General features: G+C 38.0%; 1 protein-coding gene across 3 annotated transcripts in view; it reads right to left on the bottom strand.

Moving 5' to 3' along the window:
• The window catches only part of LOC129725460 (calbindin-32), a 231,853-nt gene that overhangs the window by 84,501 nt on the left and 123,343 nt on the right, over positions 1–24,009 (bottom strand). For all 3 annotated transcript variants that reach the window (XM_055681334.1, XM_055681336.1, XM_055681335.1), the window contains exon 3: positions 5,650–5,833. In XM_055681334.1, coding sequence (XP_055537309.1) covers positions 5,650–5,782 — 133 coding nt within the window. In that variant the 5' untranslated portion in view covers positions 5,783–5,833. The remainder of the gene's footprint in view (positions 1–5,649; positions 5,834–24,009) is intronic.

Genomic DNA, 24,009 nt, shown 5'->3' with positions numbered 1-24,009 from the left:
CGGTCGTGTCTTGGATACCACCCTCCTACTATTTTTTTAACTATTTTTTTAACTATGACTCTGGTTTTGTTCATATGTATATGATTCCACGTTACTGGCACCAGCATAAATTGCTGAAGGTTGTTTTGGCTGCAGAGTATTATTAGGGATGAGCAAGTCGTTCATATGAACCGGCGCTCGAAAATGATATATATTCCGATTTCAATTGCATTTTACACATTTATGAATTTCACACATTTATTGTGCGATTTTAGTGCAAAATTTGTGCAAATCGGGAAGACACATTGATTGTACAAGACTTGAACTTCTGCGTGTAGTTCAGATCAAATTACTGGAGGCGTGTTTCAGCGCTCTCAAGCTTAATTTGATTTTTTTTACCTTTTATAAAGTTCAAAGTCGTTTTTCAGTATGTCAACCCTAATGTAGGATTATTTCCAACCGGCCGTGATGCACCATGCAACAGGTAACATGTGAAATAACATGTGATTTGTAACATGTTACGTGTGATGTTCCAAGTCATGTTAAAATATACGATATGTTACATAACACGTAAACCATGTAATATGAAACATTTAATAAGTAACGAATAATGTGTAACGCATAACATGTAACATGTAACATATAACGGATAATATCTAAACATATAAAAACGCAGCTCTGTCTGTCTGTCTGATCCATATAGGCTTGGAAACTACTAAACCGATCGGCGTGAAATTTTGTATTAGGGGTTTTGGGGCCGGGAAAGATGACCAAGTAGTTCGAGACCCCTCCCTCTTCTGAAAGGGAGGGGTGCCATACGAATGAAACACAAATTTCTGCACATCTCGAAAACTAACCAAGCAAATGGAACCAAATTTGGCATGTGGATGTTTTTAGGAGTAACAAATATGTCCATGTTGTTTCGACATTTGTGCTTGAGCCAAAGAAATCTGGTACCAAACCCGCTCGATCGTATTCTCGATTTTGTTTTTTTTTGTTTACCTAGCTGTGAGATCGAAGTAACCGATTGCCCGGCACCGCTGCTACCCGTAGACGCTCATCACCCGGCTCTCGAAATTTATTTACCAGTGCATGCATTGTACAACGAACCGATCGAACGACAAGGGGAGCGTCATTTGAACTTTCGCAGAATGGACTTTGTGGCATTCTCTGAGTACCTGGCTACCGTCGACTGTAGAGGGTTTTCGACAATAACGATGTTGACGATATGGCTGAAAAATTTTGTTTTGCCAATCGTTCAAGGCTTTCTCGTAACGTTCCAAAACCTCAACCGCCAATTTCAACTGCAAGGAGTAGTCCTCGTTCACGGTCACTGAAACAAGTGCGTAATGCCCTTCAACGTAAATTTCGTTGTTAATTCAAAGAGGAAAAGTGCTGCTATTCCAAAAAATGTTTATTTAGATGATCAGGTCTCTGCGTCTGCTTTGGATTCAAGCCAATTGTTCGCGAAACATTTTGAATCTGTTTTCGAAAAAAATCCTGCTTCAGAACTGGAGATTGACGATGCTATCCGTAACGTTCCTATCGACTTAATTGACCTGGGAGTGTTTACCGTGAGTTCAGATACGATTTTGTCTGCAACAAAAAAGTTGAAGCGGTCGTATGTACCTGTTCCCGATGGGTTACCGGCAATTCTAGTGTGCCGATGTGCTGTCAATCTAGTGCAACCGTTGAGTGCTATTTTCAATCGCTCACTGCAACAAGCGAAATTTCCTCGCATTTGGAAATAATCATCCATATATACCCTTGTTCAAAAGAGGAGATCGACATAATGCGGCCAATTACCGTGGAATTACAAATCTTTCAGCTGTCTCTAAATTGTTCGAGATAATCGTGAGCGGAGTAGTTCTTAATGCGACGAAGTGCTATATATCTGTCGACCAACATGGCTTCATGCCAGGTCGATCAGTAACAACTAATCTGGTAAATTTCACATCGGAATGCATTTCAAACCTAGAAAAGAAAGTTCAAGTCGATGCAATTTATACGGACTTGAGGGCGGCGTTTGATAACATTGTCCACAAGATACTACTGCGCAAACTGTCTCGCCTAGGTGTCTCGTCGCAATTCACGTCTTAGCTGGAATCTTACTTAACGGAGCGTGAACTTCGCGTTAACATTGACGGTTTCGTATCAAGACCATTTTCAAACAAATCTGGAGTGCCTCAAGGTAGCAACCTTGGCCCGTTGCTGTTCTTTTTTTTCAACGATGCAGCTTTGATCTTAAAAAATGGGTTCAAGCTAGTGTATGCAGATGACTTGAAACTCTACATTGTAGTGCGCTCAGGAGAGGATTGTCGGCTTTTACAAGACTCATTAACCACGTTTGCTGATTGGTGTCGCTGAAATAAATTAGTCATTAGTGTTGATAAATGTCAGGTCAAATCGTTTCACCGCGCATCACACCCAATTTTGTTCGATTATACTATTGGAGGGAACATCCTTCCCAGAGTTACTGAAGTGTCCCATCTGGGAGTTTTACTGGATGTCAGAATGTGTTTTGACTCTCACCGAGCGGCGATCATTTCCAAAGCAACGCGACAGATAGGTTTTCTTTCCAAGATTGCGAAGGATTTTTCGGACTCCCACTGCTGAAAGTCATTATACTGTGCTCTCGTCCGTCCAATTTTAGAAAACGCGTCAATTGTGTGGCAATCATATCACGTATCGTGGAGTCTCAGAATTGAACGTGTTCAGAAACGGTTCATCCGTTTGGCACTTAAAAATCTGCCTTGGAGAAATCCTGATAATTTGCCACCATATTCTGACAGATGTCGGCTACTGGCCCTTGACACACTGGAACGACGAAGGAAACTTCAACAAGCGCTGTTCGTGGCAAATGTGAAGTTGATGCCCCCACTCTGCTTGAAAAATTGAACTTTCGTGTACTAAACAGGACTTTTCGGAATACAACATTACTGCAGCCGATCTTTCATCGGACCATGTGTGGTCAAAATGAACCGATCTCAGCAAGTATACGGACGTTTACGGCTTTGGAAGAGCACTTCGATTTCAATGAGACCACTGGACGATTCGCATATAGGCTTAGATCTGTGATACTTTAGATTATTTTATTCATTAAGTCTTTATTTGTCAGATGAATTATACCAAATACAAATACAAGTACACCCTCCCTCTTCTGGAAGAAAGGGGTTCCATACAAATGAAAGACAAATTTCAGCACATCTCGAGAACTAACCAAGTAAATGGAACCAAATTTGGCAGGTTGTTGTTTTTACGGGTAACAAATATATCCATAATGGTTTGACACCCCTCCCTCTTCTATAAGGGAAGGGTCCCATACAAATGGAACACAAATTTCGCACAGCTCGAGAACCAATCGTCCAAATACAACCAACTTTGGCATGTAAAAGTTTTTAGAGATAACAAATATGTCCATAATGGTTTCGCACTCCTCCATCTTCTGTGGGAGAGGGGTTCCAATCAAATAAAACACAAAGTTCTGCACATCTCAAAAAAAAAAATCAAATAAATGGAAACCAAATTTGGTAACAAACATGTCCATAATGTTTCGACACCCATCCTTCATCTTAAAGGGAGGGGTTCCTCACAAATGAAACACAATTTTCTGCACATCTCGAGAAATAATTAAGTAAATGGAACCAAATTTGGCATGTGGAGGTTTTTTGGGAGCAAAAAATATTTTCATGGTGGTTCGACATCCCTCTCTCTTTTAGATGGGAGGGCTCTTATACAAATAAAATACAAATTTGTATGGTGATTTGGCACTCCCTCGGAAGGGGAGGGAGGTCTCCCATACAAACTAAACAGTTATTTCAACCAGGTTTTCCGAAAAACAGCCTAAAATGGTCGGGTCGATGCACAGGAGCCAAAACTCGACATCAGACGCCATTGTTAAATCTAAGACAAGTTTCCATCCGGAAAATGTCTCCAACTACCATTTCGAAATCCAAGATGGCGACTGCCGGTTTTTCCGAAATTGTTATGATGCACTGAAGCCACGATTCGACTTCCAGTATGAGTATCTTCGGAACCAGAATGATGCTCAGAATCTAAAAATTGATCACAGACACCATTTTGAATTTAAAGATGGCGACTTCCGGTGTCTGGCAAACAGCCGAAAATGACCAAATACCATTCAATATGAATGTTTCCGGAGCCAGAATGACGCCTAGAGGTCAGAAATGGATTTCACATGCCATTTTGAAGTCAAAGATGACGACTTTCGGTTTCTGGAAAACAGCCTATAGTGACCAAATACCACCTAATATATCTTCGGAACCAGAATGATGCAAGAAGCTGAAAATTGACATCAGACACCATTATGCATTGTAAAATGGCATCTTCCGGTTTCTGAAAACAGCCAAAAATGGCCGATTTCCATCCAATATGAGTATCTTCGGAACCAGAATGATACACAGGAGCTAGAATCGACCACAGACACCATTTTGAGTTCTATGATGGTGACTTCCGGTTCCTGGAAAACAGCCGAAAACGATCAAATAACAACCAAAACGGGTGTTTCTTAAACCAGAATGACAGAAGAAATTGTCTCCAAATATAATTTTAAAATCGGTTTCTGAAAAATAGCCTAAAGTTATATGAGTATCACTGGAACCAGAATGATGCAAGGAGCTAAATATTGATCTCAGACACCATTTTGAATTGTAAGATGGCAATTTCTGGGAAACAGCCTAGAATAACCGAATTCCATTACATATGGATATTTCCATGATCGAACCAGCCAAGCAGCCAAGCCATGCATAAAATTATCAAATTAAACACAAAATTAGGCGGGACGAAGTTTGCCGGGTCAGCTAGTGTAATATAGGTGTTATAGGTTTGTTTTACTCGGGGGATATATACCTCGTAAAAAAACTGCGCTGATTCGATAACCCTCGTAAAAAAGTGTTAATAAAAAACCGCGTAAAGTAAACGCTTTTAAAACCAAGAAAAATTGGAACAAAGTAATCCTAAATTCAGTTTAAAATCACTTAAATATGATTCTCGATTTCTGAAAGGGCAAATAACAATCCTGAATTGGATTTGAATTCACTGTGAAACACTCCATAGGAGCAGAAAAAATCCTGATTGAGCTTAAATCTTCTATAAACGTTTCTAGAAGCTAACAAATTAAAAAATGTATAAAAATATTACCAAACAGGATTGAAATCGATGACAACCGCTTCTGAAAACTAGAAAACATTGCTGATAGTAGATCTCGGAAGCTAACTAACGGAATAATTCTCAAAATTCGCAAACATGCAGAAAAATGACTCTTGAAATTAAGTGTAATCCCTAATTGAGCTTGAAATTGCTCGAAAATTCCTTCTAAAGCCAGATGCCTATCGTATTGAATTCCAGGAGCCTAATTTGGTAATTTTCAGCTTGATTTGTTTCTTTTTTGACTTAGCAGAATTTTTTCCAACGATATGAGGCCTAATGTCGATAAAGTTATAATCGTTAGAACACTTTTAAGGTCCAGGATGAAAAATTTGTTTCCACTATTGGTTTTCATTAGTGCCCTTGTAGGTGATCTCCACCTCTAAATTCCATTTAGACCGATTGGTTGCATTTCAACCACGTGGCATTTTTTAGAAACATGTGACAATTCAAATTCCACTCGCCCTCCGAACATTAATTGGGTAGGTACTAATTGCAGCTTACCGTCCCGGTCGTAGTGACTCCAGACGTCCATAAACTGATTAGCGGACAGCTTCTTCAGCTCTCTCGATTCCGGATCCCGGTACTGGCGCATGAAGTTCTGTGCCTTTTCGATGTGCACTTTCTGCTGCGACATTTTTGCTTCGTACGTAGTTTTGCACTGGCCGACTGGTAACTGCTAGGAAACCTGCAAGAAGAAGATTAGAATAACAGACTAGGATTAGAGATGGAGTGTGTGCGATGTGTTAAATTTAATTATTTTGTAATTTTCGAAACTTGTCTAAAGTGGCTACACTGTAGGACACTTTGACACGAGCTAATTTTAAAACTAGTAAAAGGAAAGCAACTAGATGGGTAACTATATTGATCAATCCTTCCGGTAACATCTAACACGAACACGATTGGTCTGGTTCTCTTTGCCCAGAATGGTACTCTATAGCTGAAAGGGAAGTGTGATTTTCGTACGACGGACACGATAGCCATGAAGCTGAAGGAAAAGAGACTCACTTTAGATGCAGTCCTCTAGCAGCAGAGAAGACTCCAATGGTGCGTGTTCGAATGCTGTGTAACGAGATTAATTTTCGGAAGAAACTTGTATGTGTACAATGTTCATACAAGAACACAACAAACGTGCGGAAATGTGCCAGCAGCTGTGCTCTAGTCAAACATTCTCACTCACTTCCGATGGAATTCATTATCTCGATGGTGGACAAAAGCAGTATCATGGATGCTGGCTAATGAAAACGGAGGTTGGCTTCTTCCCCTCCTGGGAGGCGTACGGCATTGAAATGAGTTGTGGAAATGACATCACATTAGATTGCAGACTGATATTGTTAAACACCTTGAAACATGAAATCGATAGCCGGTGATAATGAAGTTAAATCTCGGACGAAATGTTAAGGTTACCCTACTTGAATGTGATTTATGGTACCCGGGTTATCCAAGTTCGTAATTCACTTTTAAAATGAAAACGGTAAATGTCACTGTCAAGATAGCAAAATTTTCTCGCTCTGTGTCTCAATGTCATTGTGGTGAAGATTTGGTCCAACGAAAAGTTAGTGCCAAGGCAATAAATTTCAATAGAACTAACTAATTGCAATCTTTCGAGCGTACCAAAAAGCTACGTGAGAATATTAGCTTTGAATAGCTTGGAAACAAACTTTTGCAGGTTGGCAGCAAAACTGTTACAGTGAAACTAAACTGTGAAGCAGCTTTTCAAAAGTTTCTATTTATCCACAACAGACAACAGACGAATTCGGCAAACGAACAATGCTTTTGTGGGCGTTAAATTCCGGCTTACGGCACACCAAGGAAACTTTCCCTATACTTTCCCGGTACGCAAATGCACTTAATTTAATCTTTTGCTTGGGAGAACTTCCCTGAATCCGAACTTCCTTTCAATTTGTAAAATCTTCACGTCTTCTGTTGAACGGAACAAATATTCACCAATCACGTCCGACCGAGTTATTGGCCCTCCAACTCGATCCGATTTGAATTAATTGTCTCCTGCAAAATGAACCGGAAGGGACCACCATGCTGAAGCTGGCGAACGACTGAATCGAGATATCTGCACTCGACGGTAGGAAATCGACTCTTCTCTTCGATTCTCGTAATTGTTATATTCCCAACGAAGCCAGGCCGACATCCGGGATATCGCAGCCCTTCCCCATCAGTATCATTCCATGCCGTATACACAGGGATAACGATGCTGGAATGAAGAGTGGAACTGGAGTTTATTACACGGATGAAAGGATAATGCAATTATAATCGGGAATATTATTTGCAGTCCAAATCAACTGAAGGTCTTTGTGTAAGCTCAGTAAACTCAAGAATGTTTCTAAGTGGTGGCGAATGTGATACTGTTAAATATTTGCAGAGAAATTTATAATTCGTATCATTAAAACATATTATTTATCTTTCTCTCGACACCAAACAGGAAATGGGTGGGACACGAATGTTTCCGAATCGAATGAAAATTTGTGAAATAGGTAGCGATTGTACATTGTCTTTCGAAATAATTGAAACATCTTAGGAATATTTATTTTCAACAGAAAATCTCAATGCACATTCTAAAGTACAAACTCATTCGAAAGCCTTTTCAATTTGAGCCGAAGAAAAATGGCAATCCGACTTTTCCAGATTTGAATAAAGTTTCACTCGAATTCCGTTTTAATAAAATTATTAAATGATCTTACTCAAAAATGTACAAATCTGATCAAATGAAAAGTAACCCCGGTAACATTTTACGCATTTTATCTGATAAATTCAATGAATATTAGAAAACGATGCATGCAACATTGAATAACACACCTAAGAATCATACTACACCATGATTTTCGGCGAAAAACTGGCTCTAGGTAGTGTTATTTTGGAATTAGTTCATACATATTCAAAGTCATGGCTGAGTCAACCCAAAGTCAAGAGGAAGTGGTAATATACAAGTCAACGTCCGGAAGCAATTTTAACAAATATGTATGCTTTTGAAACAATTCGTTGTTGTGGTTACATCAATAAAATGCCATAGAAACAGTTTGTATACTCTAACATGTTGGAAAAAGTTGAAAAAGTGGTTAAACGCATGGCTGAAATATGTTTGCCTCTTTCTGAAGCAAACATATGTTGGTCATGCCAAGTTTTGACATCTCCCTTGACTACCCGTTCGGCCGTTGCACGTGAACAAAGAAGCAGCTTGTGACAATTTACAGGTAATTACTTCTTAATTTATCACATTTAACGATATGAAATTAGATGAGAATGCCTGTCAAACCGCTATAAGCCAAATCATTTCATTTTTAGATACCTAAAATTTACAAAAATTCACAGCAGAAGGATGTTCTCCTCAAACCCACTATTTTTGCTCTAAAAATACCGATGATGATCTTAAATATAATTAGTCCGAACTATTTCCATACACGTCTGTAGATATAAAGGTGGGCCAAAGTAAAAATTTGGTGGACCAAAATATGTTTTTAGTAATTCGTAGAAATTTTGATTTTTCTAGGATATTTTTCAATATATTGCATTGTTGAACGGTGTATATTAAAATAGACACTTAGCTTTCAACAATGGTATAATAGAGTAGGTATTTATGTTGAAAAATTGTGTTTGTTTCTAATGAACTGTGCGAACACTTCCCAAAGCTGGCCAAAATACTCCCGTTACCCTGTGTTTCCGGAATTTGATTTTTTTGGTGAATACAGCCGTTCTCAAGTTATTGCAAACAGTTTTAAAACTGAATGCTGAAGATTGCGTTTGAAAAACAAATTTGTTGCCTTAAAACTCTGCTCTTGACTTTTATTTTTTCTAAATAATTTATTGATCGGTTTTGCGGGCAATAAAAACAACGCTAGAGGTCTACTACGATCGTCCTGGAGCTGCAACGTGTGTGGCGGGTCGACCGCCAACACGCCAATGGTAGCTAACTACCAGTCTCCAGGTAGTAAGCCAGGAGGTTATAAAAGTAATCCAAGATCCAGATCCAAGTTATAAAAGTAAAGAGGGTGCATCACACACAAAAGCCACTCCCCGACGTAATACTTAACCGTTGTTCCGGGAAGACCAGTGCTGGAGACTGGAGGGCTTTAGGTATGTCCGAGCAAGGACCAGTAGGTGTTTGGGGAAGTATAACTACCCCAGCATCTCTCCTCTAATTTCATCCCCACTCCCAGAGTTCTCTTCTCAAGTCTGCTCGCAGATTTCCCCGCCACCTGAAAGAAATTAAAAAAAAAACAACAACAACACTGATCCCAGGATAGAACCTTGCGGAACTCTTCTGCCGTGATATGACATTGTGACGTAGATCCAAGTGATAAGTTTTTCAGTACGGCCCAAAAACGAATGAATTTCTCGCCACTTTTGTATTGAAATGAGTGCCTACGTCACTTTGTGTTTTTTTGATTTTTTACAACGTACGAATCAGTAACAACGAAACAGAAGATACCAAAAGATAGGTTTTCGAATAATGAACAAATTGGCATGAAAAACCCATATTCGAGAAAATGGCCTTTACGTCACTTTGTCATCTCACGGCAGTCTTGTAGTAATTGAGACGCACTTCTAACCCTCCTCCGTGTTGTAAACAAGTACTAGGTTCTGAAAGTACTTTTTTGTTCAGCGACACCGGAACATGGACGCTTCTGAGCGCAAGCGCTATGGAGTACCAACTGGTGCTATTGAACGCATTCTTCAAGTCAAGCGTGACGATTGCGCAATAGTGTATAATAGTGTATATAGTGAGGATGGCATCCAGCGTGGACCTGCCCTTCCGGAAACCGAACTGGTTACTTGCCAGACCCTTCACACCCATCAAGTACCTCACCAGTCTTTTGAGGATAATCCTCTCAAGCACCTTGTCCGCAGTGTCTAGCAGGCAGATGGGCCTATATGCTGATGGGTCCCCTGGCGGTTTCCCAGCTTTTGACAGTCACTTACGGATTGGATATTCAACAGGTTGGCCGTTGTCTGCCACCAGTCAAACGTGAGCACGTTGAGAATTTTGTTGTCTCTCATCCGCACAGCTGCAATATGCAACACGCAACAGCGTAATAAACTTTTGTCCTATACGAACAGAATTTTGCTCTCTAACCACAAAGGTGCAATATGCAACACGTTACAGTGTGTTGAACTGTTGCACGGCTGCAAGCGCTGTACTCTTGCTTTCTACTTTTTTTTATTCTCGCTTTTTTTTCGTCGATCTAGTTCCACCACTGTTGTTGGGTCAATCACAGACGCCCGGGGAGGCGACTCCACCCAGGACCCTAACTTGCGACCCGTTGATTAACGGACCGGCGCCAACGGCTTTACTTCCTCATGCGATGGAAAGTGTGATCCCAGAGATTTTTATCATTATTATTATTTATTTATTAACATATAAGGCAATGCCTATTAATATGTAACAAAAAGATTTATCATTGATTGGCTGTCTATCTTTTATGTAGCTTCTAACTTAAACTCTATTTATTTGTATTAGTTTATTTTGTGCTTCCTCTTATTTTTAATTCTTTAATTTAATTTGTACTGTTAAGCCATGCCAGCAAGTTGCGCTTGAAGACTGCTAAGTTTATAAGGGATTTGATTGAAGACGGTAACGAGTTCCAATGAACAATGCCTCTAACAAAAAGTGCTGAGCCATAGTCACAGGTACAGAAAAGTTTCTTGTTCGGAGATTTCTTACAGGCGTCAAGTTCGAAAAAAGATACGCAGGTTTCTTAGTCATATTGATTTTAAAAATTGAAAGACAAGATCTGTTATTATAAAAATGTGAGAAACTGCAACCTAGTAGAGCTGCATGGTGATGTGAAACATGCGAATATCTGGGAAGATTATAAACATATCTTACATTTGCATTTAGAGCCCACAACACCCACAGCAGAATTAGCGAAAAGGGAATCACCGTAAATGAAATGAGGGAGTATTAATGATTTGAATATTCACCACAGAAAATCTTCCGGTGTCAGCTAGGGTTAAATCTAGACCAGTAGGTTGGTTTTGAGTGGATAATGCCCCTCCACAACCATCGACACCTATGTCGGCGTTGGGATTCGAACCCATGCCACCATAGATGTTACCAACTACGCTAGGCCTCCGCCCTTGTTATCTACTTGTTATCTGCGTGTCGGAAGACGAGAAGAATTTGATTGCTTTTTTTTCAAGCTTCAAAACGATACAACGTGTAATTTTTTGTGTTTTGTATGACATAACTTCAAAAAAATGTGGAGCGAATAAGTGTCATGAATAACAAATAAACATCATGGAAACAAACCGAGCTCGTGATTGGTTAGTCGCTGCTTCACACAAGTTTCATGTTATCCCAATAACTTTTAATTTTAAAGTTGGTTTCTTGTAGCTAAAACTAAAAGAACCCTTTTTTTAATTTCAGTTAGTGACATGTCAGGCCATGTTTTGATGATAATTGAACTCAAAACATTTGTACATTTCTATTTTTAAATTCATTTTTAAAGATGTCTCATAATGAATCAAATAAATGAAATGACTAAATTAAAGGTTCGAAAATACTTTGCTATACAAACATATTACCAGTGTAAAAATATTACTTGCATTTTATTTCTCACATAGAAAACCATACAAAACATATTGAAAACTATAATTGTCCCATTTTATAACCCTGCGGTATGTTAGACCATTTTGTAAATTCGATGAAGTCATAATTTTCAACTCACATATAGAGTTGGCTGCCAACTAAGTAGCATTCCAAGCCTTGGCCAAATTTTTGAGTACAGCCTAACTTTTTCAACTTATTTATGAAAATAATATGGTTCGCGGTATTTAAAGTATTTAATTTGAACTAGTTCGAAAAGTGAAACATGATCGCAGCCAATGAGAAATAATTCTATCTCAAACGCATTTAGCGCCATTTTTTATTCGCTTGGAATATATGCAGAAATAGTCTCATATTTCGTAATTTGCGAGAAAACAATATTCATAATTGCTTCGAGAACATGTTCGTGGCCCGTTTGTTACTCCGAGCTAGTGTATTTGCTTCGAACCCAAGGTAGGGTGTTGTATCATGATCGGACCAGTCAGAAAACGAACCATGATCGGACCATTTTTATATGCGAGATTTCTCAACTATTGAATAAAAAACTGTATCAAATATGTACCCGCATCATCAAAAAACTTCTTCTGACGATGTTCTGAAGGTTTCATTTAGATTACTTAAGTATTATTATTATTAAAAAAATTTTAAAAAATGGTCTATTTTCGAGCACAATCTGCCCTTATAATTGTTACCAAGTCTTGTTTTCAAGCAGGGATTTTAGAATCGAATATATAATATTGCAGTATATTTTCCCGTGATATGCTTCTGTAACATTTAAATTCAATGTAGGAACACTTTTTATATGAAATATTTGCTTTAAAGGTTGAATTATTGGCTAAACGCGAAAGCTTGTTTTGTATCATGATCGGACCAGCTTTGAACCATGATCGGACCAGCCTACTTCTGAGACATCACCGTTTAACTTTGCTTGTGCTTGATATATCCAATGAAGGATTTCACGTTTAATTGATTAGAACTGAATATAAATGATGAAGCTTATTTTTTATAGAATAAAACCTCTCTAAAACGACGTAAGGTTCGCAAACTAAAGCAAAACCATTTGAAACTTCACTATATATAGCCCACTATGCTTCAAATAGGGAAAATATAACTCAGTGTCATCCTTATTTAGGAAGCACTTTTTCTCGCGAATTTTCGAACAGTTTACGAGAGAGTGATAAATTAAAGTATATGAAAATTTATATGTGACGCTTTGCGTGGATTTTTTCCACGATTATTTTGAACGGTAAAATGATTTCAAGAAGGTGAGAAAGGTTTAAAAATTGATTGATTTGTGACCTAATGATAATATGTATATCAAACAAATAACAAGACTCTCTTTGTGACTAACTACTTTTTGAGCTGCGGTAAAGGAAACGTAAGGCAAAAAACTAATCTTTGAATTTCGTTTAGCGATAAGGCTTAAAAGTATCGTCTCTCCGAGACTCATACAAAATTTCAACTCACTCGAACTTAAGGAAGTAGTGTCTCAAATTGACCGCTTTGAGTCTCACTTTTTCGACTGATGACGAAAGGCACAGTTCATGCAATTGTCTATATGGAAATTTTTGGTGATACAATATATCTTAGACTTGCGTAAAACTGGTGTTTTCTCTAGAAAAAAAATTATTGGAAAAACTCGACTTTCTGGAAAATTTTTGTGCTGGGAAACTCATTTCACTTGTCACACTCTCATTTTCACTTCTGTCAATCTCACTTCACGGAGCTAATTTTGTCACTTCACTTTAGATGGAATCGGAAATAGGTCTCAAAAAATGAAGTAAGCGTGAGAGTGAAATATATTTCACCGTGAGGTAACTCCCGTAACAAGTACCATTGGCTGAATATCGCACTTCAGGTATAAAAGTTAGAGCATTGCAATATTCGGAAATTTGTAGTACTACTAGGGGACTACAAGTTGGTCATACATCGTTTCTCAAAATTGTGCTGGTGGAGTGAGCAATCGGTAAAACGAAACTGGAACCGAAAAAACACCCACAAATTGAATAAGCAAATTTGCCGTATTGGAAGCTCAAATATAATTCATATCGTTTTCGCAATAATTTGGAAAATGTTTGAAGACAATTTGAGAATCACGAAAAAATATCTAATTTATGAAGCCCAAGCCAAACACCGTGCATGTACAGCCCAGCACGCGGAGCGAAAAATCGCTTGAAGTCTCAGAAGCACACTGGTCCGATCATGATACATTTTTTGGTCCGATCATGATTCACCCTGGTCCGATCATGATACAAATTCTATGGTCAGGAAAAACGATATATTTAAATAAATTTACGTCAGATTAGCTATAATTTGTTATTTTTGTAAACTAGACAGATAGACTTTTCCGATAAATATATATTATTTATGATTACATGTTATATTAATGGTGAAAATGTGACATGAAAAGCGATGTACCTTGAAAATAGTCTAAATTGGTCGGATCATGATACATTACCCTACTTTGTTCGCTCTCGTGGCAACAACAAACGTATTGAAGTCTGAACTTGGCTACTTTGTCGCTTGTCTTTGGTAATGATATGCTTGTTGACGTAAAACTAATATACTTCGTGCACAACCTTCGACTGTATGCGTACAAACAGTATGCAGCGCAATCCGTCTCCTTTTTCATATTCTTTAATGCTACCACCTACGACGCCCCGCCTAGTTATCACGTAAGTTCTCTCTGTAGATATTTAAGACAGTCGCACTTGCTTTTTTTCATCACATTGTTAAATCGAATTTGCAAGTTACAATTGGAGATGCACCGAATATTCGGTTGGCCGAATATTCGGGCAGAATATCAGCAAAAATTGGATTTATAGGTCATACGAATAGGACGAATAAGCCGAATAGTGGCCATGTGTTTCCAGATTCTCATAATATAATATAAAAGCGCAATGCATGAAGGTTTATGAACGGGGGTAAACAAGAACTGAGGATGTGACTCAGGTTCAGAAAGGAATATACCTCATTCAGACGGAACACGAACCGCAATCTCCACGCAGTGGTTCATGTCCCTTCTGGATGAAGTATATTTTTTCCGAGCCACAGTCACATCTTAAGTTTTCGTTCATTTTTCGCATTTCAAAGAATTGCATGCTCTGCATGCTTTGCAACAGCTTTTCAAATGTGATCGTAACACAAAATTTGGTATTATAATTTTGAAACATTATCCTCAAAAACATTTATTTCGAATTGTCAACTCGAATAAAAACAAAAGTAAATAAATGCTAATTGATTAAAAAAAAACAAAAGTAGGTGCGCCACGGATTAGCGTGCTTGATTTAATAAGCGCGAAATTAATTATTCCTTGTCCGTTAGTTCGAGCAATTTGCAATCATTTACGCGCATGAACAGTTAAAAAGCGAAAGAAACAATTTAACCTTTAATCAATAACCATTTGGTTATTTTGTTATCATACGATCAACTAGGTGTTCAGCCGAATAATCGGCCGAATATTCGTCTCACCGATTAATGAAAAAAAAACATTATTTGGTATTCGGCCGTCGGTGAATCTCTAGTTACAATGTTTGGTCGTGGCATAGGAAAAGAAAAAGTTCAGTACATCTCGTGCTGAGCTTCAATCCCTGATAGATCGAATTCATCGTCTGGTACGTGATTGTCACTACTGATCAGAGAGGTATTCTGCCAAATAGTGGATCTATTCCATTATTCATCTCAGCCCATATATTCATCTAATACAATACGAAAACTCTATTGAAAACAGGAAAAAAACGCATTTTTTTTAACTTGACCAATCTACTAATCCATGGAATGGATTCTTCTTAGTTCACTTCAGATTTCTCCCAAAGTAGGATTCTCAAAAACTCACTTAAAAGCTCTAAATTTGATATTATAGTTGGGCATCTGCACTCGAAAACTCATTTTTTGTCAATCACCTACCTCAGAAAACAAAATCCGTGTACTGCTCTATACGGCTACAACGGGGCTCGTTCAGCAGCCGTTTTTTTCATCACTAGCGGACCACTTTTTATTTTAGTCACCAAACAAATTCACTCACTACACAAAGAATACTTTAATCTTTACAATGTTTACTTCAGGTTTCCAAAAACAAACTTTAATTTGCAGAAATATATGAGATGAATTTTCACAAATCCTAAATTTCAACTGTATGTATTTTCATCTGTTTTTACTGCGTTGAAGATAATCGAAAGTTGTCAAATCAGTTTCTGTTAATACGAAAAAAATATACTGAAAATGTTGAATAATGCCGACATAATTGACATGAATCGACAGCACTGCAGTTTGCATGTAAACAACTACAGCGGATAACTAGGTAACCTACTACGATGGTCTGCGGCTACGTTTATACATGATAATGTGATTCATTCATGATTATTAGTGTGATGAATATGGGGGCGTCGTGAGATGAATAATTGAGCAGTGATTTAAGTTTTGAGTTGAATATGGAAGCGTTGTGAAAAATAGTTTGTTTCACGAGTTTCAGGATAAGCCAAACCAAATTTCCAATGCTTAGCGATTCCATGAGAGCAAGTTAGCGTATTTTGTTTATTTGTCCAATGATTCCGTGAAAATTTGGAGTTTAATCCGTGCATTCTTCGTGAACATCGGCTTAATGAGATGAATGATGGAACAATTACGCTATCTAAGGTGTTTTGATCCCAAAGAAAACGGGAACGAAGGCATGATTCGAATAATTCTCAGGTTTGTAAAAACTAAAACCAACCGTCCTTTTGAAGACCATAACATATTTCCAACTGAAGCAGTAACAATAAGTTTTTGCCTCTGTTCAAAATTTAAAATTTAGTATGTTAAAGGTTGCTGTCTCACCCGAAAATTATCCATATTTAGTATGAATCACTGATCAAAAGTTGAATAAATACGCTACTACATTTTCGATGTCAGTGAGCTGTTCAAGTCCACTTGCCAAAAAAGGTCACGTAAAAGTTCATCGTTCGCTCTTCGGAAGTCAAGTTGATTTGTATTTGATTCGTCAGAAAATCCCACTAGACGACTAGTAATTAATTCCATACACTGTGCGGGGTGAAATTCGACAAAAGTAACACTCGTTTCCGGGGCTTCAGTGACGTGATAATTAGTAGGACAGTAATCATCATTTGCATAAACATGATCCAGTCAGCGCGATAGGTGGTTGGAAAAGAGGGCGTAAACACCGAGTCGAGTGGATCAGCAATGGAATATCCCAGAGTAGAATTTTTCTATACAACATTAGGCTGGTTAAAATCACCAAATGACAAAAAATGTATCACACATTCTCATGCTAGTAGTATAGAAGAATCAAATAGATTTAGTTGAGCCTGCATAATATCACTATCTAGTCGTTTTTCGGGAGGAATGTAGAGCATCACGATAAATATATTCTGAGTTCCAGTGTTTGCATCAAGAGCGTTTCAAGCCAGTCCCATACTACTTCAGTTATTTGCTAGCAGATAAAAGATGTTGAAAGATGTTCAAATTACGATCAGTGTGGATAACAGTTAGATGATAGTCATTTTCCAAAACAGCCAGGTACACATCATTTGGTTTAGTTTAGCCCTCGCACATTTTGGTAGGAGATTCGTAGCACGTCCTTGCCATCATGGCCGAGTCGGAAGATTTGAATTGCTGATACTGATGCTGGCAATGTGAAATCAGTCAGATTGATTAAGCCTTTGCAAATCTTTATTTATTTGATTGAAATTGAGATCTTTTTCGTTGACGAAGAAAATTAATTATTGATCTGAACCTACCAATAATAGAACTGAGGTGAAAACTTTTTACAGTTAAATTTAAGTACTTGGTTCAACTTTTTGTATCTTTTCTTACTAAAATTTATGAGAGTATCGATAAGAGAATACGATAAAAATCATAATAACTAATTTTTACTACTTACGAATCTAACCCTTCAAAAGAAAAGCAACAATTCAAAACAAAAAAACTGTAGCTTTCGTGTAGATATCAGCATATCAGAAAAGATTAATTGATTTCAGAGTCAGTCACCTCCCATCAGTTCGCGCATAACATCGTCATTATCATTGTCTTATTAAATCGTGCCCCAGCGCCATTTCGTCACATAATATTGTGATTTTTTTTTTGGTGGTGGCGATGATATCGAAATGTGTAGTCAATCACAATTATTGATTTTCAACACTGCCGCTGGGAATAAATTACCTTTTATTGGTGCATTGCACGTATGTTCGCAAACCAATCCAGACCAACCATGTCCGAGCGATTCGAACCTTTTTTTTTTGTTTTAAAAGTTTAGAAAAAAAATCAAAGGTATAATAGTTTCAAATAAAAATTTTAACGGGAAAAACTTTTTTTTACATAATTGAACATAACCAAATAGGTCAGTATGATTGGGAATTAGGTACCTTGTGTCTTCACCAAAGTAATTTGTCATGTTATTTCGGAAAACATTGCCAAAGACGAGGGTCAAAAATATTGATTTTTTGTGAAAATATTTTTGCATCTCACTTGTAGGGGGATTCATTTCGGAGTTATTATCGAATTACTCTAAAACTTTCCCGAAGACAGTATTGTCTGTAAATCTAACATTAGACCACAGTGCGGCCTTAAATATCTAATTAAAGTAGTAAAATTAGTGTAACCTTGCGGTCGTGTCTTATAAACAACATTTTCAACTATTACGTTTACTGTTCATAATTACATAAAATTACATTTTTTTTTGACGTGGGACAACGGCTTTGTTTTTTTTACACTGGGATGCATTTTGTAAAAAAAGGAAATGAAACTGGCAAATGCTGCGTCAGATTTCAAACGATAATAACAGCATAACCACATGTAGGATAACAATAAAAAATATGTTGTTGGATAGATAAAATGTTGGACAGTTTTGTAATACGCTAGTAATTACTATTATTTCGTTGCTCAGCGCTGGAAATTGATAAAAAGTTTTAAGGACAAATTTATGCGAACAAGAACCACTCACATGCGAGCATTCCTAGCACAGACAACATGAACAGACACCAACCATTCCCTCTGATATTCTCTTTATCATTATCAAAGTCACCGTTTCATACAACCCTAGGGCTGTAAACCTTGTAGTATTTTCTTCATCTATCGTTTATTTGAAACGGCACAAATACAAAATAATGTTTAACGGCGCCAACTATATCAGGTGTTTTCCACTTTTAAAATTCCAGTTATTAGATTATTAGATGTCGGATACTTCCTTAGTAGTGTCAAAATTTTAAATTGTTAAATAACGAAAAGTTGAATTGAAACTCTGCAAAGTTCAGCACAACTAGAAAATGTTTATCATTTCGCATAAAAATTTAGTTTTTTTCATCGAGAGATAAAATTAATTTGTTTTTTTCAGCAAAAAAAAAATACAAAGCACATAAAATAAAGAATTTATATGAATATATAGGTAATAATCACTAGAGAATGGTTTTTTGTTCGTTTGTATATTAAAATATGGTTGGTTCAATTTTCGATGAAGGTCTTTTGAATCTGAATATTAATTTAATATAAGAAACACGTTTTTGCTCATGGCCTGTTTCTTCTATGAAATTCAAGATAAATTTCCGTGTGGTATACTCAGCTTCGCGAAGTCAAATTAGGCTCCAATCAGCAGATGTTTTTATTGTTTTTTACGAGAAAGACTAAATACAAATTAAAAATTTGAAATGTTATTTGTGTTGCCCACAAAAAACCATGCGCTTACTTCAATTCGCTGGTGGTGGAGGCGCATTACAACTTGTTCCTACCGTGTCGCGTACAATCAATTCAAATTCTCGTTGAAAGAAACCTAGTCCTGTAAAGTTAGCTGTTTATGTTCCTAGAGTGCTGTAAAACACTACAATACTCTAGTAAATATCATAATACCATCAAACTAAAGCAACGGATAGCAACCACGAGGAAGAAATTTTTCAGCTCTTAAGCTACCTAAATCTGTACGACAAGGCGTCCTAAGTGAAGCAGCAAGAAATCTGGATTACAAGTTGTAGCTAACAACGCAAGTAAAACATAGCATTAACATTAAAACCAAAACTCTTTGAGAATATGTAGTTTTTCCGGGCTCAATTTAATTGATATCAGCATAAATTTTACTTTTTTCTGTTTCTTCTCCGTAACGTTTTGACCCAAATACCCTTCTCTCGTGCTGATGATGCTGGTGAAAATGCATTGAAAAGAGCCATCAAATAGCTGCTGGCTGGCTTCGGGTGCGCGCCTTCAATAGCTCGCAGACGCCATCATTGATAATTTAATGCCAACTTTGTGGGCGATAAATTTTCAAATCCTACCGGTTCGAAATAATACGATCGGTCTCTCTCTCCCTGTTCCGCTCTGTCTCGCCCCGAGCAAGTGCAATGGGGTGGCACCGGACTGTCAGCGGCAGACCTGCAAGAACATTATGCACTTCTGGTTCACTGCAAGGACATTTCCGATGCTGGGAAAATGGTTGAAATATTATGCTGCACAGTTTGTGGTCGAAATTTAAATCGCTTGTTAAGCGGAAAACTGGTGACAATTGGGTGTTAGAGCTTTTTTTGGTATGATGCAGTAGTAAAGAGTCTTTTATTACTTGATGATGCCTCAACAACCGAAGCACGTTCACGTATTACAACCCTGTTGAAGCGGTTGACGGTTTTTTTTTTGGATCTGTACGCGGATTTTAGATCTAAAGTGTGAGCTCAGCTGCAGTTTTACTCTAACATTTTCCGAGTACCAAAAGCCGCACTCGATTATTGTGTGCTCATCCTGTCGGCGACGGCCGGAGAGGACAATGAAAGCATGAAAAGGAGCGAAATCCTACTGCTACAGATGACTATCGCAGCTGAACGTGGTGCTTCAGCATTTTGCTTCATATTTATGTAAATAGTTGAAATAAGTTTCCACAGTCTGCTGTCGTATTGTCAGCCTCACGTACTGAAAAAGTTACAATAGCGTTTCTTGTATCCACCTACCGACTGCAGAGTACACACACACCCACAAACGTATCAGTCGCTGATATCCGAAAGATTTCCGGATTTTCTCGCCTGCTTTCGAAATTAGATCGCTAAGTCGTCCAGCGCACAGCTTCTCCGCTCATCCTCACGGTCGTATATCTTGGCAGAAGAATGCTCTTCAGAAGCTTATTTTTCCCATGAAATTTTGAATAGATTGTTTACCCGGCTTCGGCACGTGGAATAAGGCAAATTGCGAAACTCTTCAAGTCTGGGTGTTTTATTCCAATGGGACGAGAGCCGACAAAAAAAGAGAAGCAAATTTAGTGCTATTCAGGCAAACCGGCACTCGCAGGGTACTGTGACAAATTCTGTCACGCGATACCGATGCTGGCAACACATAAATCAAATTCAGTCGAACTGGCAAGCACATGACAGAGATTGGGATATTGATCCCGACCGATTGGTTAGTATCACGGGAAGCGGCGGGTATGGTGCGCGATAAATTGGATTCCACCGAAGGCGGCGCCACCGTCGCCGCCCGTGCGGACGTTTGTTGCGATCGTTTGTCGGTTCTGTGCTAAAAGCGAGAATGTTTTCTTCACTAAATCATTTCGGGCGCCGGCTGATGGCTCAACACTTCGCGCGGCTGTTTGGATTGAATAGGAAAGGAATTCTAAATTTACGAGCTCTGTAACAAATCAATCTGAAGCACTGTTGTGTGATAAAATTTGTGGGATAATGACTTCGTTTTTTTTATTGGGCTCTTCGCTATATTTATCGACTGTGATAACCGCGGTAAGATTAATGGAACGTATAGCTGATAATAGGCTATAACTTTTGGTGCCATAATGCACTTACGTTTAAAATCATTCTATTAGATTCGAGCAAATGAGCATTTTTCTAGATTTCCTTTTAATGATCGGTTTCTGAGTTGATATTGAATTAAAATAAGAGAGCAAAATCAAATGTTCTTGTTGAAAAAAAAAACGAGAACATCATCATTAAATAAAACCAACTACTAGATCACTCTCTCAGTTACAAAAATAAACTCCCACCGGGCAGTGTGTGCAGTTCATCGTTGGCGTGCTGAGATACGGGAACACAATAGTAAAGGGTGATTCGACTTTGGTTTAAAACTAGTTATACCTTTCCCAGTAGTTTAATTGGCCAAAACACCTTGCCGGAGACAAATAAGAACAAGTTAATTATTCTAGTTGTTTTTTTAACTCATATACAGCCAAAAAGAAAATCAGCTGTCACATTTGTTGCTAAATTTAACAAAAGTTGACCCAACAATGGATTGCTTTTAAAAAATTATTCCGCTTTTTTGAAAAAAGGTGAAAAAATCGAAATTTTAAAAGACACAGAAAATATGACTCAACTCTTTGCTTTTTTTGTATGTATCACTAACTGTGACTAGAAGCATTTATCTCCTGTGATACTACAAGCACTATGGCTATTAAGAGTAGGTGACATACTTTTTCACCTACCCCGCGCTTGTATGGTTTTCACCCTTCTTCTTTTACGGTTACTGCTCCGAGCCTCGCTCATTCTGTCAATATTATTGCTAATTATTATTACCTGGAGAAAGAGCTTCAATATCTGAATGTACCTCTGAGAGGGATTAACTTTTGTCAAAAGAAAGTTATCGAGGTTTTGTAAACTTCAACGCGAAGGAAGGGGTAGTAGGGGAATGCCTGGGAATGTCATGCCATGTTAAGCTTACTGCGCTACTATTTCGAGCCTCCTTTCCTTCTACTAATGCCGTCAATCACAATTTTTTGGAATAATCCTAGCAAACATTCTTCTGGCCAGTTTTGTAACAGGAGGGATTTATTTTGCCACGAGGAAGGAGTCATATCGAAACCTCGTTCTTTTTGTCAACATCGCGCCAAAATCACAACTCCCAGAAAAGAATTATTATAATTTGTTTTTACTAGTTTTACTATGGAGGGACTTATTTTGTCAAGAGTTTTGTGTCAGGGTGAATCACTCTACACAGAAAATGCAGAAGTGCACACCAGTGTCCACTGGCGAGTAGTCCGGAAGATGAAAAAAAACCTACCGGGCAAAAATGTAGTCCTCGTGTAGCTACGAACGAATTCCACCAGAGTGAATTCGAACGGCACGAGCAGCGCAGTCTATTTTTTTTCTCCCAATCTCTTTTCCTCTTCTGCCATGCTCAAGAAACCAACTGTGTAACGCACCGCAGATAGCTCTGCAGTGTAATTATTGTGCGTGATCGCAAGAGAGAGATTTCAGATTTCACCGCAGTGCGTTCAGGTAGCTCAACAGATAAAAAACGTTTGTCGCTCTCTTCTAGCATGAGCGTATTGATTTGCTCTTTAGTGTGATGGCAGTTGTCTCCGCAGTGCAAGATGTTCTCCTGCACTCTAGAGGTTTACTGAGGAGAAAAGACAAGCATGGGTATACCCATGTTAAAGTCCTTTAAAAATTATGGTTCGATTCAACTATGATTCAAACCCAAGACAACCCGCTTGTCAAAGTGGACTCTGTAATCTTGCGGCTACGAGAATCTCACGAGGCTAAAATATACCTGGAACTTAAATTCAATTGGATCACCCATCGATATCCTGGAATATAGTTCCGTATTCCCAGCAAAGGATTTTTCTCAAACGAATTTCGCATTCTCAATCACAATCAGAATTTTTTGATCCAGAGTGTTTAAAATCACAATGGATATAATCCTAGGACGCTGATGATTAGAATTTAGCAACTTGAGAACAAATAACATAATGTAAATATTACACTGGTCGACAAAAAAAAAGTCTAAAGCTCAAACTAGAAAAAAAAGAAAGATTATAGTTCTTTAATCATTCTTGTGAATTTTGGTGCCACCAGCCATTTTAAAAAACAAAAGCTTCCATCCACTTTAACACGAACGTTAACCGTGCATCTTCTTTCATTGTTAAATTGGTGCAGACGCTAGGTTAACCATTCGACAGCGTTCTTGGGAACGAGTTCAGGGGAAATTTTGGATCTAGAGCACGATAGTAACATGGTAGAGAAAAACTGTCTTCTACGAAGTTGTTATATATATATATATATAATGAAGCGGTTATTTTTATGTTGGTTTTATCACGCTACGGTCAACTGTTCTCAGCTCAAGTCCATCAAGGCGGTATTCGAATTTAATCGGGGGTTGAAAATGCGGCTGCAAACGACGACAATTGTCGATTGTACGGCCTACCAGATGCAGCTTTAGGTCATCCGCGTGTACCAACTTACAGCCAACTTTTAACCGGCGCATTGCATCATTGAAGAAAAGCGCGAAAAGTAAAGGCCCCACATTACTACTTTGCGAAACTCCCGATTTATTTGTGAATTGCGATGAAACACAAAAACGAAGCTTCACACGTAGTATCCCGATCAAAAAAGCATTAC

This window comes from Wyeomyia smithii, chromosome 2 (assembly GCF_029784165.1).
Source record: "Wyeomyia smithii strain HCP4-BCI-WySm-NY-G18 chromosome 2, ASM2978416v1, whole genome shotgun sequence".
NCBI lineage: Eukaryota > Metazoa > Arthropoda > Insecta > Diptera > Culicidae > Wyeomyia > Wyeomyia smithii.
Note: the sequence above shows the minus strand (reverse complement) of the source record. Positions and strands in the feature narration are given on the sequence as shown.